General features: G+C 49.0%; 1 protein-coding gene across 2 annotated transcripts in view; it reads right to left on the bottom strand.

The window, feature by feature from the left end:
* The window catches only part of MYLK3 (myosin light chain kinase 3), a 59740-nt gene extending 44947 nt beyond the window's left edge, over positions 1–14793 (bottom strand). The window contains exon 1 of one of the 2 annotated variants that reach the window (XM_082366809.1): positions 12358–14793. In XM_082366809.1, the coding sequence (XP_082222935.1) occupies positions 12358–12411 (54 nt within the window). In that variant the 5' untranslated portion in view covers positions 12412–14793. Of the gene's footprint in view, positions 1–992; positions 3339–12357 lie in introns of those variants that run through there. The other variant, XM_082366808.1, reaches the window with a different exon arrangement.

The raw sequence follows: 14793 nt of genomic DNA, 5'->3' as shown, positions 1-14793 counted from the left end.
TGTCAAGAGCAGAAGGTCACATCTCCCCTGCAGGCCTGACTCTCAGGGGAGGTGCAGAAAGCAGGGAGCTGGGGTGGGAGGGGCCGGCTCTGGAGAAGCAGCTGGGCGGGGAGGGGAAGGGATCGGCAGAGCGAGTTCTGGCCTGGCTGGGGAGGGGGAGGGAAGGCAAACTCCTGCAGCCTTGCTCCTGAAAGCCTCAGTCGCTGACAGAGTTTAAGCGCAGACTCCATGCTGGGGGGAAGCTGCAGAGATCTGAAAGGGTGGCTCCAGGCCATCTGAGTGTTGCTAGGTGGCTTACCCTCGCTGTTCCCAGTGTTGCCTCTGCACACACACACACACACACACACACACACACACACACGCACGCCCCAGCCAAGCTTCCATTAGCCAGTGGATCAGATTATGCAACCCTTGGGAACAGCCGCTCCCAGAAATGCCACACTCCACCCCCAGGCTCCGGCTCCCGCCTGTGTCCCCCGTGGGTCACTGTCAACACTCATCGCCCCACAGGCAGCTGCGCACTCCGCCCACTCGGGGACAGAGCACACGGCTGGGGACAGGAAGGGAGGGGGGTTTGGGTTTCTGAAGGGGGCTCTGTCAGGGTAAACTGAGCGCTCCCCACCTCTCTCCCACCCCAGGTGTAAGGAGAAAAGAAATTCCTGGGATGTCAAAGAAGTGTAACTGCCCTCCTCTCCCTAATGGCTCATTTGTCCCCCACTTCTAGGTTCCCTGCACAGCCCAGGGCCCCACAGAGGCACTGCCTCTCCCTTTCCCTGGGAGAAATCCACCTGTCCTGCCCTGTCTGGAAATCCACCTATGGTCTTTAAGCTTCCATCTCTCCTTGTTCCCATCAACAGGTCACGCAGGGGGCACAAGAGGGGACAACAGCCCTCCAGCTCTCCTAAGACTAGCTTCCTGTCTGGTCTCCCCACCAGGGCCCCGAGCCTCCCTTCCAGCCAGAAGGGCACCGGGGCAGGGCAGCAGGAACCAACCTCCGCAGGGCCGTCGGCCAGACTTCCCTTCCTCCAGGGAACACTGCCTTGCATGATGAAATCCACCACCTTCGAGTTCTGGAGCACGGCCCCCAACAAAGCTATGGCTTTGTCCACAGCCACCACCATCCGGAAGAGGGCTTCTAGCCTGGCGCCCTGCTGGGCGACATCCTGCCGCCCGGCCCTCACCAGCTCCAGGACCTCCGGCCACCCAGCCTGCATGTCAGCGGGGGGAGTGCGGTCGGCCCCAGCTGGGCCCAGAATACGGGAGGCCTCCAGCCGGTGCAGGCCTTGCTCCAGGTGGCCCATGCCTTGGTACACGCTTTGCAGTTTCTCCATGACGTCTTCTTGGAAATTTAAGAGTTTGTCAACCTTCTCATCCAGCACGTTAAGCTTTTGGTCCATGGTGGTTAAGCAGGCCTTGCCCAGCCCCGGCAGCCCTGGCAAACTCTCCTTGGGGGCTCCTGACATCCTGATGAAGATCGCCAAGGGTGAGGAATCGGAAGAGCCGCAGACCTCTGGCTTTCACTTGGGCAGTGGCGTCTGGAAGTTCATTGTTCTTTAGCTAAGGCTCACCTGGGTTGTTCAGGGCGCCCAGAGGACCAGACTCTCTCCGAGCCGTTGCCTTTGCTTATCTCCCACTCTGCCATGGCCATGAGTGACAGGCTGGGCTTGGCCCAGGCCCTTCCCCTTGGGGGCCCCTTTGACATCACGGCAGCATTTAACATTCCTCTCTGAGAGGCTGCTGATGGGCAAATATTTTAAGAATCTGCCCAGGGCAGGCAGAGTTCGTGTAGCTGAAACTAAAGGTTAGAAGAAAAGGGATCCTTTAGGTAACGTCCTGATAGCTGGACTCTACAAGGGGGCCTCCGGGATACCAGGGCAGAGTAAGGGCTTTAGAGGTCCAAAGCACTGAGAAGCCGATGGGTCCCACCCATCACATACACATCCAATTCACAGTAAGAAGCTAGACCAAAACAGAAGGAAATGTGAGGCCATTCAACAAAGTTCTGATTTTGCCATGATGAAAAAATTTGACGCTTCTGCAAATTAAAAACAAAATTTTGGTTCCCCTACTTTGCTGATGCCCCAAAAGTGTTTAGTCTGCTCTGGGGTGAATCAGCAGGTCCCTCCCCACATGGGGCCAACAGTCACTAGTCACTTATCCCTAAAAATAGAAGTGAGGAACAGTGGCCTAGGTTACTCACCAAGGATCGTCCCCGCAGGTCATGTTCCTTGCAGATCCCTCTGGGGACCATTTGCCAGTGACCCCCTTCTCCCCCAAGGATGACTACACAGACATCAGGCACCCAGCCTCTAAACTGAAACAGGCACAGTAAGGCCCTAGAGAGCAAGGGGGCCTGCGTTTCCTGTGGTTTCCAAATATTTTAGCCTCAGAAACACTTGGTTCAAATGAAACTTTTACAGAAGCCACTATAAATATACCAGACAAAAGGACACGCTCAGGCTGACACTAAGGTGGGGTGTGAGGGGGCACCGCAGAGCCCAAGGTTGCCGCGGAACAGTCCACTGACAGCACTTGCATCCAGGCCCTCAGAGAGAGAAAACAAGGCCAGAGAGGGACTCTGTGCAAGGTGGCCCCGGCACACGACCTCCTGAGGATAGCGCAGCTCTGGTGAAGGCTGGCACCAGGGAAGCGAGTGTTAGCATACCCCTAAACGCCCTCCTTCTGAATAAAAGCAATTATGAGAATAAATTTGACCTGGAACTCTGACATCTAAAAACACCTTGGGATCGTTTTGCTGTTTTAAGCTGTAGGTGAGTGGTAAACACAGTGTGCAGCTTGACCACAAACCCCTCGCCACTCACCCTCTGTCAGGACAGCTGCCCTTAGCAGCCCATGTAGAAGTCCAGACCCATTTCTGGGAGCACAGACTGGGTGTCACTGATGGAACGGCCCAGAGCATGCTCAAAAGGGCACTGGTCTGTTACATTTACTGTGATTTAAAACACACAGATAAACTCTCCTTGGAAAAAGAAATTTGGGACACACCAGGCTCCAGTCCCTCCTGGGGATTCTCCCTCAGCAGGACCTCAGCTGTCACAGAAAGAAACCAGCACCTGGGTAGGGACTTACTTCTTCCCCCGTAATTCCTGCTTAATACTTCCCTGTGGAAATACTGTTCCCTGGATCAAACTTTGGGAAGTGTCCTCCTAGAGAAATCTCTGGAAGTCTAACACCCAGCACAACGTCTGTCCTACAATAGGTGCCGATAATCTCTGTGAAAGGAAGTCCCCACAGTCTAAAGAGACAGATGCTGTCTCTGGGAGACAGTTCCCACCAATCCTTGGCTTCACTATGACCGCTGCTCTAGAGAGTTTCAGAACAGCCTGCATCCAGGCAAGTCCTGGGTTAATAAAGCCTGGAAAGATATCCCGAAAGTCTAGATGAACACAAAGGACACAAATAAATGTCCAAGACACCTATTTATATCAAAAGCTAATTATTTAAACTACAAAAGTATTTGCCCCAGGTCTCCCTTAAGCGACAAGTAATTGCAAGGCAGCTGGTTTACTGCAAACATGTCTGCTGCGTCATCCACTGTTACAGAACCACCTTGAAGGCCTCTGAGGCCAGAACAGTGCCCCTTTGGCTTGCCTTGATCCCCAGCACACCAACGTGCCTGGCACATAGGTATTCAAAGCAACTATATGGAAGGAATGAATAAAGGAGGCTCCAGCAGGAGCCGGAGGCTGGGCTGGCCACCGGGAGAATTGTGGAAGGAGGAGGCTGCAGCCCAGATTTCCCAGAACAATCAAATGAGCAGAGGGCAGGAAGCCCTGACAATTCCCAGAAGTAAGCTCTGGGACCCTCTGGGAGAAAGCTCAGAATATGCCGACAGGACAAGTCCTTAGGCCTCTTTGATGAAAAGGAGCAGCCAGGAAAACCAGCTTTGAACCCCTTTCATTTCTCAGCCTCCAGAAGACATGAGTTTATGAGCACACGGGTTCTCTGAGGGCTGGTGCATGGCTTCTCTCCAACTCCCCGATTTAGAGGGCACAGCGAGAGCCATGGGCAATTCCTTTTGGGCCATGCCGCCTGCCCAGAGGACGGGGGAGGCATTCCACCCACCAAGTCAAGAGAACGCAGACCAGAGAAGAGGCAGCCAAGCTGGATGGACACAGAGCAGCAAGTGCAATGACTCCTCATCCTTCCTGGGTGAGGACTGAGCTGATCCACTCCCGGAAAAACACAGGCTGACCTCTGTTTGCCGTAGGCTGCGGTCAGTGTGTGCTGAACCCCAAGACTCTTCCCTTGTCTTTCTGGTGACAGCCAGCTTCCCCTGAAAAACCCCAGAGAGGCCTGTGGACCCTGAGACCCTAGGTGGAGGAAGAGGGGAGCAGAAATGCAAGGCTGAGGAGTCCATCCAAAGCTGTGGCTCTCCTCCCTCCCCACCCTCCCTGCAGATCAGAGATCTGTTTCTGGAGAGATGGAGCAGTCCACAATACAACAGTTCTATGCACTGGCTTTGGGGTCCCTGGGGAGCTCCCCATCTGATCCTCTACAAAGCCAAGCAGTCAACAAGCCTCAACCACCCACCCAGGTTTTTGTGCCTTATTCTGAAATATGCACAGAAAAAAAGGATCACCAGGTATTCAAAGAAAGCCCCCAAGATGAAAAGGGGAGCTCAGAACAAATAAACAGAAATATGATTGTGGCAGAAACAGGGAAAACAAGAAACAGAGGAAAGTTTTTAAAAAAGGTTCTCATTAGTAACCACAGAAAAGTGTGAAAGACTGTTCCATCCATTAAAAAAAGAAGAGGGTGTTATGGAAAAAGAACAAACATAGAATAAAAGAGAGGTCTTTTACAAATACGAATGTTAACATTTAAAAATCCAATATAGGGATTAGAAAACAAGGTTAAGATAATATTCCAGAAAACAGAACTGAAAGATGAAGATGTATACATTAGGAGAGAAAAGATAAGAAAGAGGGACAGTGGATCCAGCTGGTCCTACATCTAATTAACTGGAGTTCAGGAGGAGAAATGAAAGAAAGAGGGAAGGAATTTATTAAAGAAATACTACAGACATTATGCAATTTTAGAACAGAGGATTAAAGAGAAGATTATAAAAGCTCCCTGAAATTTAAAAGAAAAAAAAATCACATATCAGAGAACTGGAATCAGAATGACATCAGACTTCTCATCCTAAAAACAGCCAGATGTGGCAAGACAGTTAGGTTGTATGTAAAATTCTAGATGAGAGAGAATTAGAATTTTGAAGACATTGCACCATTGTCAGAGGACAGAATAAAGAGTTTTAAGACTTTCCAAGATGTAAAAAAATGTATGCCCCCTTTCTAAGGAAGCTGCTTGGAGGATAAACACCAGCAAAACCAGGAACTAAACAAACAAACAAAAAAAACAGAGCTCCAGGAAACAACAGCTTCTACCTATGCCCAAAGTTGAAGCAGGAAGATGGAGGGTCCCCAAAAGGGAGGACTTCAGGGGGGAAAAAAACAGTATACAATATAATATAATTAAAGACATGTAGTAAAATATTAAGAGCATGGGGCCTAGGGTCAGACCATCTGGATTTAACTCCTGCCTCTGCCAGCTTTTAGACAGAATCATGAGCCAGTTTATTTAACCTCTCTGAGTCTGTACTTCCTGGGCTGTAATATAATAACAATGCACGCACTTCATGGAGTTGCCAGGAGGGTCACTTGAGAATGCTTGCAAGGCACCTGGAACAGAGCTTGGCACACAGTGAGTGCTCAAATGTTAGCCATCAGTATGATGCCGGCAACAGGGCAAAAGGGGAACAAAAGGAATCAGAGACTCCGAGAAAATCAGAGATCAGGAAAGAATGAAATTAAGTACATGATTGAATTTTCAGTGAATAATATTTATATAATATAATATTACATTATATATATTATATAATTTTATGCCATAATAAAGTAAATACTTTATTAAGTTAAAACAGTGATATATGTATTACAAGAGTTGTGAAGGGAAAATGGGGAGAGCTAAATCTTTGTCTCTCTTAAGAGGAAGTCCATAGATAATGAACAAAATTGATGAGGAGAGAATTGGAGGCGAACACCAGGAGAAACAGCTCGAAGACTTCAGCGTGTTTGCGGCTGGGGAGCAGGATGGGAAGCAGGTTTTGCAAAGCTCAAGGGCACAACAGCTGAGGGGGAGACGGACATGCGGTAGACTGTGTAGGTTTGTGGATTTATAACAAGTGTGGCAGCACAAGGCAGTGAAAGGTCTTGTTCTAAGAAAATCAAACATCATGACAGTTTTCTGAGAGACAGAGGCCACGTATCTTGAGGAAAGGGGTGCTTACCTACTTTCATACCTAAGTGCCCGTAGGGGCCAGCGGCGTACCTGGAACTTAATCTCCCCGAACACAGCTTTCCTCATTTGTAAAAGGGGCCCATAACAGCGCAATAACCTCAGGGCTATTTGAGTATTCGGATAAGTAAAACACTTAGCACGGCACCTGGCACATGGTAAAGTACATGAAAACGTAGAGCTTGGAACTCACCACCCCTCACCACACCCATCCCACCCCAGAAGGTCAGCCAACAAGGATGGCGGTGTACTCAGTCCCCTCATTGTGCGGTGGGGGCAGGAGGACGAGGGGGTGTCTTCCCAGTCCTAAATCAGCTCCCCCAGCCACCTGGCCTGGCCCAGGCCGCCTCCCCGCATGCACCATCAGCTGATGTGTGCTCAGAAAGGGCAAACGCGTCCTCCACGAAGCTGCGCTTACTCCTGGAAGGAAACCAGAGCTGAAACAGAACCTCAGAAAGTCTCGCAGGCTTCAACGTGGACAACTTCGGGGTTAGCGGCCCCTCAGCCTCCTCTGCCCGCTATACGGCACGTTAGTCGGGAAAGGCCTGCGCTGACCGTCCCTGGGCTGCACCCATCAACCAAAGCTTCCTGCTGATGGAGCTTCTTGGTCCAAGAGGACCCAGATCGGGGGGACAATTGTCACCGAGACTCCCTTAGTCCCATGAACCGAACAATGCTTCCTCGGGTTCCTACTTCAAAGCAGACCGGCCTGCTTACCGCAAATATCTGGGTGTAATCCGACGCCCGCTACTGGCCTCTGGCGCTGGGACTGCGAAGTGCCAGAGTGGGGCACAGTGTCCCGTCCTGCTGCTGCGGCTGTGCCAACCCAGTGTTTACTCTGCCTGGAGATGCCCGACTGGCCGGAGGCCTGGGAACGACGTGGGCCGGCCAGGATAGCTTCTCTAGAACTCGGCCCACAGCGATAAGCCTGGCATTTCCACTTATCACTGAGCCTGCCCCAGGCCCCAGAGGCATCCAGAGGTTTCACTTGGTTATCTGCTTTGCTGGGCGGTATCTGCCTCCCTGGGGGCCTACTTCCTGCATCACTTAGCGGAGTGTCCAGTGTGAAACAAACACCACGTGGTCCAAGGAGAGAAGAAAGAAGGGAGGGAGTCCTAGGACAGAGCTGACCTGAGTTCAAAACCCAGGGGCCCAGGAGAAGAGCTGGGGCTCCTTGCCTTCAGGCAGCCCTCCAAGACAGAGCAAAGCCCTGAGCAGCAATAGAACAGGTTGCTTCCGGAGATGCTTGCACCCTGGCTGGGAACCTGGTTAGTTATCTCCCGGCTGGGGGGGACCAGCTATTGCCTCTTCAAGGAAAACTGCTCAGGAAACAATGAAGATATCTAGAGCCCCAAAGGCTGCGGCATGCTGCAGTGAGGGGAAGGCTGTGACCTGCCCCTTCTGCTGAACGAGACACCTGCTCCAACTCAGCTGGTGCCCTCAGGGAAGCTCCCTGGACAGATCTTCCCAGAGTGCCCTGGGGGAGGCCAAGCCCTCCACATATACTGGCACATGTCCACAGACAGACAGACGGAAACACGCGCATATCACTCCAGGGCCCCAACTCACCTGGCCTGGCTGACAGGAATCAGAGAAGGGGCTGCAGGCTTTTGATATTGGCTTGCTTTGCTGAACCTGACCATGGGCAGATCCTGCGCTAAGCACTTTAGCCGCACATGTCTTATTTAAACCTTGCTACAACCCTATGGGGCAGATTACTATTTACCATCCCCATTTTACAGAGGGGGATCAATCTAAAGAACTAAAGTGGCCTACCCAAGGCCACGAAGTCAGAAAACAGTGGAGCCAGAATTCCAACCCAGGTTGATAACTCACAGCACTTTGTCACTCTCAGAGACAGAGAGGACTTCAGAGACTGCAAGGGTCAACTCCCTCATTTTGTAGACGGAGAGTCTGAGACCTGGAGAGGGGAAGGGACTTTCTGAAGGTCACATAGTAAGTCAAAGGCAAAGGCAGGACCAAATAACAAAACTGTTGCCCTCAGAGTGACCATGGAACTCCCCATCCTGCTCCCTGGGTTTCAGAAGGGTGTGTGTGTCATGAAATAGGCCTCTGCCCACAGGCTCAGCTCTGACAGTTGTCTGAGGAGATGAGGAGGGGGCCACAGGGCAGGGACCCCCAGATACTATATTGGTTGCTTATTCTTTCGTAGAAAAACGTCTACAGCTTATCTCATCTGGCTACCCAGAAAGATAGCCACAGTCCTGCCAGGATGAAACCAGGAAATGTGCTTGGGAATAAAACCAAAGTCAAGTTGGCCTCTCTGAAGAAGCAGAGAGGGAAATGACAGCTGCATGACTGGCCTGGGCCTCAGGGAAGTCCCCTGTTAGCTCTCAGGTGGCTAGTGGGTTTGTTCCCAGGATCTCACGGTCTTCTGTAGTCAGCATTCCTACCCCTGGTTGAAGCCTTTTTATTTCATCATTTTCTTTCCCACATACCTAGTCAAAGTTGTTCCCAGCCAAGCACGGTCAGATGGAATCAGCCTGAAAATACCAGAGAAGAGCAAAAAGCACCCTCATAAGCCAAATCCACACCAGCAGCTATTCATTCATTAAACATGTACAGAGCAACACTTATAAGGAAATGATAAAAGCACTAATATTCATCGAGCGTTTCTATGTGTCAGGCACTGTGCTATATCTTCACATAAATTACTTTTGCCCCTCACAACAATTCTAAGAGGAAGAGACTATTATCCCCATTTCACAGACAAGTCAACTGAGGCTTGGAATGACGAAGCCGTTTTCCAAAGTCAGTGTAAGGACCTGTATATCAATGCAGGCAGCCAAACTCCTGAGTCTGCTTACCACTGAAGGAGTCGAACTGAAACATTTTGTCTAGAACCCGACTTTGTCTCTGGGGGGCTGCATTTGCCAACTGCCAATTCAGAAACACAATTATATTTGCAAGTTGGAACTAGGCCAACCAGTTTCTTGCCAGCACATTGTATTGCCTGTCCTTCTACCGGCTCACACTGGCAGGGTGGACCCACCTGCAAAGTGCTTTGATGTGTGCTCTACTTACGCTCATCGGAGGTGCATGGATTATGAATCTTATTTTACTCAGGAAGAGACTGAGGGTCCCAGGGAGAGGCAGTGCAGAGCTGGTCTTGGCCCCAGGGCCTGTGTTCACTGTAGTAGGTAGGGTTTCTGACCACACACACACACTCACACACAATCACAATCACTTTAGGATCCCCAACACATCTGACTTGATAGGAATCAGAGAAGAGGTTGCAGGCTTTTGATAGTAGCTCTGAGCCTGACCACGGCAGACCTGTGCTAAGCCCTTTAGCTGCAATATCTTACTTAAACCCCTTGATTGTGCTGACTCTTGCGAGCTCAGAACTCTGCTTGTGCCATGGCAAACTTGGGAAGTCTGGGCGGGAGCAAAGTTAACACACTGGAACAACAGAGAAGGTGGCACAGCCACTAACTGCTGGGTGCAAAGGATGTGGGTGGGATGGGGCAAAATTATATGATGCACCAGTGTTTCCAGCCTTCTTGTATCTGAGAAAAAGAATTCCATCATCATCTGCTCAAATTCTCTCCCCGCATTTTATCCCTACCCTCCGAGGAGAGCCTGGTCTCAGGATTTTTGGTGTCAGATCTGAAGAAGGGGTGGAATCTGACGTCTGGAGGAGACAATTTAGTGAGCTGGGTAGCAAAGTACCAAGAAGGGGAAGAAAAGACGGGGAGAGATAGACAGGGAGCAGGGCCTGGGGTTGGGGAGCTGCAGACCTGGGGCAACCCCATGATGTGAGAGAATGGGTGAGAAAAGAATGGAGGGTTTGGAAAACTGTGTGCTGCCACATGTGGATGGTCATGGGGAATCATAAGTAGGAATGGCAGAGTGGCCTACCTTCCATGGCCCCAAGTCTTTGCAGAAACTCAGTCACTTGATGTCAACCAATACAGGGTGTAAGAGGGAGGTAAAGAACTTGGAAGAAGTTTTGGCAAAGTGAAAGGACTTCTTGCCAGAAACAGGACTTGGGCTGAGCCTTGAAGGATGGGTGAGATTCGGGGAGGCCAGGGAAAGGTGAGGGCACAGAGTGAACAAAGCTCCAGGTGGAGCCTGGCAGATGGAAGTGACAGTGCAGAGACTGGCCTCAGGCCACGAGGTGTCAACGGAGGCCCAATTGATTCAGCAGGCAGGACCCTTAAGAAAGTGGACCTGGGGCTTCCCTGGTGGCGCAGTGGTTGAGAATCCGCCTGCCAATGCAGGGGACGCGGGTTCGAGCCCTGGTCTGGGAGGATCCCACATGCCGCGGAGCGACTGGGCCCGTGAGCCACAACTACTGAGCCTGCGCGTCTGGAGCCTGTGCTCCGCACCAAGAGAGGCCGCGACAGTGAGAGGCCCGCGCACCGCGATGAAGAGTGGCCCCCCGCTTGCCGCAACTAGAGAAAGCCCTCGCACAGAAACGAAGACCCAACACGGCCATAAATAAATAAATAAACCCAAGGTTAAAAAAAAAAAAAAAAAAAAGAAAGTGGACCTGGAAAGTCAAGCAGAGACATTTAGACCCAAAGGAGCAAGATAAAGGGACAACAATCCTGTGGAATGTTTTTAGGTGGGAAACAACATGATAAAATTAGTGTCTAAGAATGGACGGAATGATTACCTAGGGGTAGGACGGATTGACTCAGAGGTGACACAAAGCCACTTCTGGGATGTTGGAGGTGTTTTATAGCCCGGGTGGTGGTTACATTGGTTCATGCCTATGTGCATACAGGTCTGCAGTATTCAATTCAAAAGGCTGTAAGATTTGTGCAGTGCGCTGCATATAAACCATGCCTTAATCAAGTTCTGTTAGTATGAAGAAAAGGGAGGAAGGGGGAACCGATGGATGTGACGGCAGAATGCAAACAGATCAGGAGGGCACAGGGTCATCATCTGCACAGACGTTAAGATCAGCAAGTGTTTACCAGTTCTGGGATGTATGCTGTTGCCAAAACACGGGAGCGCTGAGGAAGTGGAGTGACATCTGAGAGAACAAGTCTTTGAAACTCCTTTCGCAAGTGCTGACTAAAGCTCTGAGGCCCTCCTTCCACCACCCCCATGCCCGCAACCGAAGCAGGACCCCTCCCCAGTGTAGGCCAGACACTCTAAGGATCTGCGGTGTTCCACCCAGATCCACTAGGTGAAGGCTTCAGCCCAACAGCAGGTCGCAAAACAGCAAGTACGTACATTAGACTCCCATATTTGTTTAAAATATATATATATATATATGCCAGTATGGTTAATTCTGCATGAGAGAATTGCAGATGATCTTTCTCTTCTATATTTCATTTATATAATTATTCTAATTTTTAAGTGTATTATTTGTGTTATTAAACAAGTTTGTTTTTCTATAATAGTCACCATTCACCTGGACCCACAGGAATTATTCTAGACAGACAATATGCACCAGAGAAAGGTTTAATTAACCAAGAACAGAGTGACAGACTACCTCAGGAACCCAGCTAGCAGAAAGCAGCATTTAATAACCTTATAGGGAGGTCAGAGGTCAATTGCTTAACCTTAAATGAACAGAACAAATGTATAGGTAACAGACTCAGGACTCCTCAGAAATAGCAGACCTCCAGGGGATAGAGCAACGATTCCTCTTTGCACTTTGTTTTTTAAATAGATTTTTGCCTCCTTCCAACTTGGGAACAAAAGTTCCAGACTCCACGTGCAACTCATAAACTATACAGGAGAATTAACTTGGGAATTTTTTAGAGCTAAGTTGGCAAACATCTGGAAACAATCAACAACCACAGCATTCTCAAATGATTTGAGCCAGAAGTATTACTAATCACAGCAATGTTTGAAAACAGTCTTGAAGTCTGAATTACACATGCAATTCCCCCAAACCTGCACAAAACCAAAGACAAATCCATGCACTTAAAATTGTTAGTTTTTATTATTGTTTGCTTGTGATCAGACTCTAAATGTGTTTTCCGGAGGGTCTACATGCCCCTAATGCACCTGCTGAAAACACACACACACAGTAAGTTTACCATCTGCACTTACATACCACCTTCCATCCATGGATCCTGAGTGGTCTGTCAGAAATGTTGTTTTCATAAGTCCCCAGTGAGATGCGTAAATATTGTTACCTCCATCTTATATGCAGATAAACTTAAACATGGGGGCAGCTAAGTGGCTTGTCAACAGTTATAACCCAAGACAAAATCCATGCAAGCCACCCTCTGGTCTCCCTTCCTCTTCTGACCCTGCCTTTGAGCTTTCTTGTTGGCCCTGGTTTAAATCATGCACGCAGGCCATTGTTTCCCTGGTGATGGAGGTGGCATTCTATTTCCTGCCCTGAATCTGGCCCGGGGCCCTGGTGGCACCGCATTTAGCCACAAGTGCATCAGCCATGCGTGAGTGGGGACAGCTTGGCTCTTTGGAAACCTAAGTGGCATGTGTCAGCTGGCACCAGCCTGCTAAGAGCCACTCCAGGCCACCCTGCTAACTCTTCCATCACTAGCCCAGAGCAATCCATGATGAAGGCAATGACGACTCTCCAGGAGCTGGATGAACAAATGGGAGCAGCTCAAAGGCAAACTCTCTGGCCCGGCTTCAGTCCAGCCCTCAGGGAGAAATAATCCTTACATGCCTGGGAATCAGGCCCCTAGACAAGTCCAGCACTCCCTCTGCTTATTTCTATGGACAAAGTGTGATGGTCACAGATTACATTCCTAACAGGCAACTGAATTTACACTTCCAGTTTCCAGCTGCAGTGTTTATTTTTATGGTTCATTAATTAATGTGTCCTGGAATGACCACTCAGAATCACCTCCAGAAAAATAAAGTCGCTGGGGCATCCACGAGGTAATGAGTTACCACCTGAAAAGTTTCTCTGGCGGCTGCAGTCACTCTTAGAAATTAAGGGTGGAGATTGTTTTGTGAACTCTCTGTCATTTGGTCAATAAATGCCATATACTGTCATTTTTAATTAATTTCAACTTCTCTGTTAACCTTACTGGATGGTCGTGTGCATTTATGAACTGCAGGCTGGGTTAAATGCCCTTCCTTCCCATGTGCTCCCGAAGCACCACGTACATATTCCTCTCAGACCCTGCGAGTGACAATAGCTCTCTGGAGCATCTACCTTGTGCTAGGTAAATGCTAGCACTTTACTTTTTTTTTTTTTTTAATTCTAGGTATTACCACTAATAGCCTCATTTTACAGATAAGGAAACTGGCCTAGAGAAATCACAAAGTCACCTGTGATTGCCATAACAAATTACCACAAACTTAGTGGCTTAAAACAACAGAAACATATTCTCTCAGAGTTCTGACGGCCAGAAGTCTGAAACCAGTATCACTGGGCCAAACCAGGTGTCAGCAGGGCTGTGCTTTCTCCGGGGGCTCCAGGGGAAACTCATTCCTTGTTTTTTCCAGCTTCTGGTAGCAGCTGGCATTTCTTGGTTTGCAGCCGATCAGTGCAGTCTCCTCCTGCAGTGATCGTGGGATCACACTGCCTTACCAACTCTTCTGTGTGTGTGTCAGATCCCCTGCCTCCCTTTCATGATGATATATGTGACTGTATTTAGATCCCACCTGGATAGTACAGGATAATCTTCCCATCTCAAGGTTCTTAACTTAATCACATTTGCAAAGTCCTTTTTCACCATATAAAGTAACATGCACAGGTTCCAGGGATGAGGAGGTGAATACCTTTTGCGGGGCCATCATCTATCCTCCCAGCCACTCACCTAGTAGGTAGGGCCTTCAAGTTTCTCTTCTCACGTGCTCATGAGGGTTCATTGGCTGAGTGGTGAATGTGTAGCACAGAAGTCAGAGCTCAAGCTTTGGTGCTAGGCAGGCCCAGGTTTGAAGCCCAGCTCTACCACTTACTGTGTGACTTTAAGCAAGTACCTTAACCTCTCTAAAGCTAATATATGGGATTGTTTTGAGGATTAAATGAGATAATGAATGTGAAATGCCTAATACAACAGTGCCTAAACATAGTTTAGTGCTTGGTGAATTTGTTAAAAGCAGAGTGTAAGCTGGAGTTCTGACCTGCCAGAACTGGCCATGCAGAAGGATTTCTGCTCTTCAAAAGTGGAGAATGTGACCTTTCTCTAGGGCAGGTGTGGATCTGGGTCCCCAAAATGTGTATTTTTGTCATAGATATTCTTACCATTGTTAGAAAGAGGATTCATTTGGAAATTAACACTCTGATGATTCTCTTGAGGTTAAACTGATTCCAGTTTCAAGACCTGTAACAAAAAGAATGAACAATAAATCAAGAGCTTAGAGCATGGTGAATAAACTAAGAAAAATGGCAGGAAAGGGTAGGAAAAGAACAGTAGGAAAAAAACAAGGACGTTTTAAACCTGGGCATTTGTTATTAGTATGTTTGAGAGATGACACGCAAGCTGGTTTGCCTCCTTAACTCTGATCAAAATAAATGTGATCTGATTCTGTTCCATTCATTAACTGGGGTAGGATAATATG

The sequence above is a fragment of the Balaenoptera borealis genome (genome assembly GCF_965194805.1).
Source record: "Balaenoptera borealis genome assembly, chromosome: 19".
Lineage (NCBI taxonomy): Eukaryota > Metazoa > Chordata > Mammalia > Artiodactyla > Balaenopteridae > Balaenoptera > Balaenoptera borealis.
This window is presented reverse-complemented; position numbering and strand designations above follow the sequence as displayed.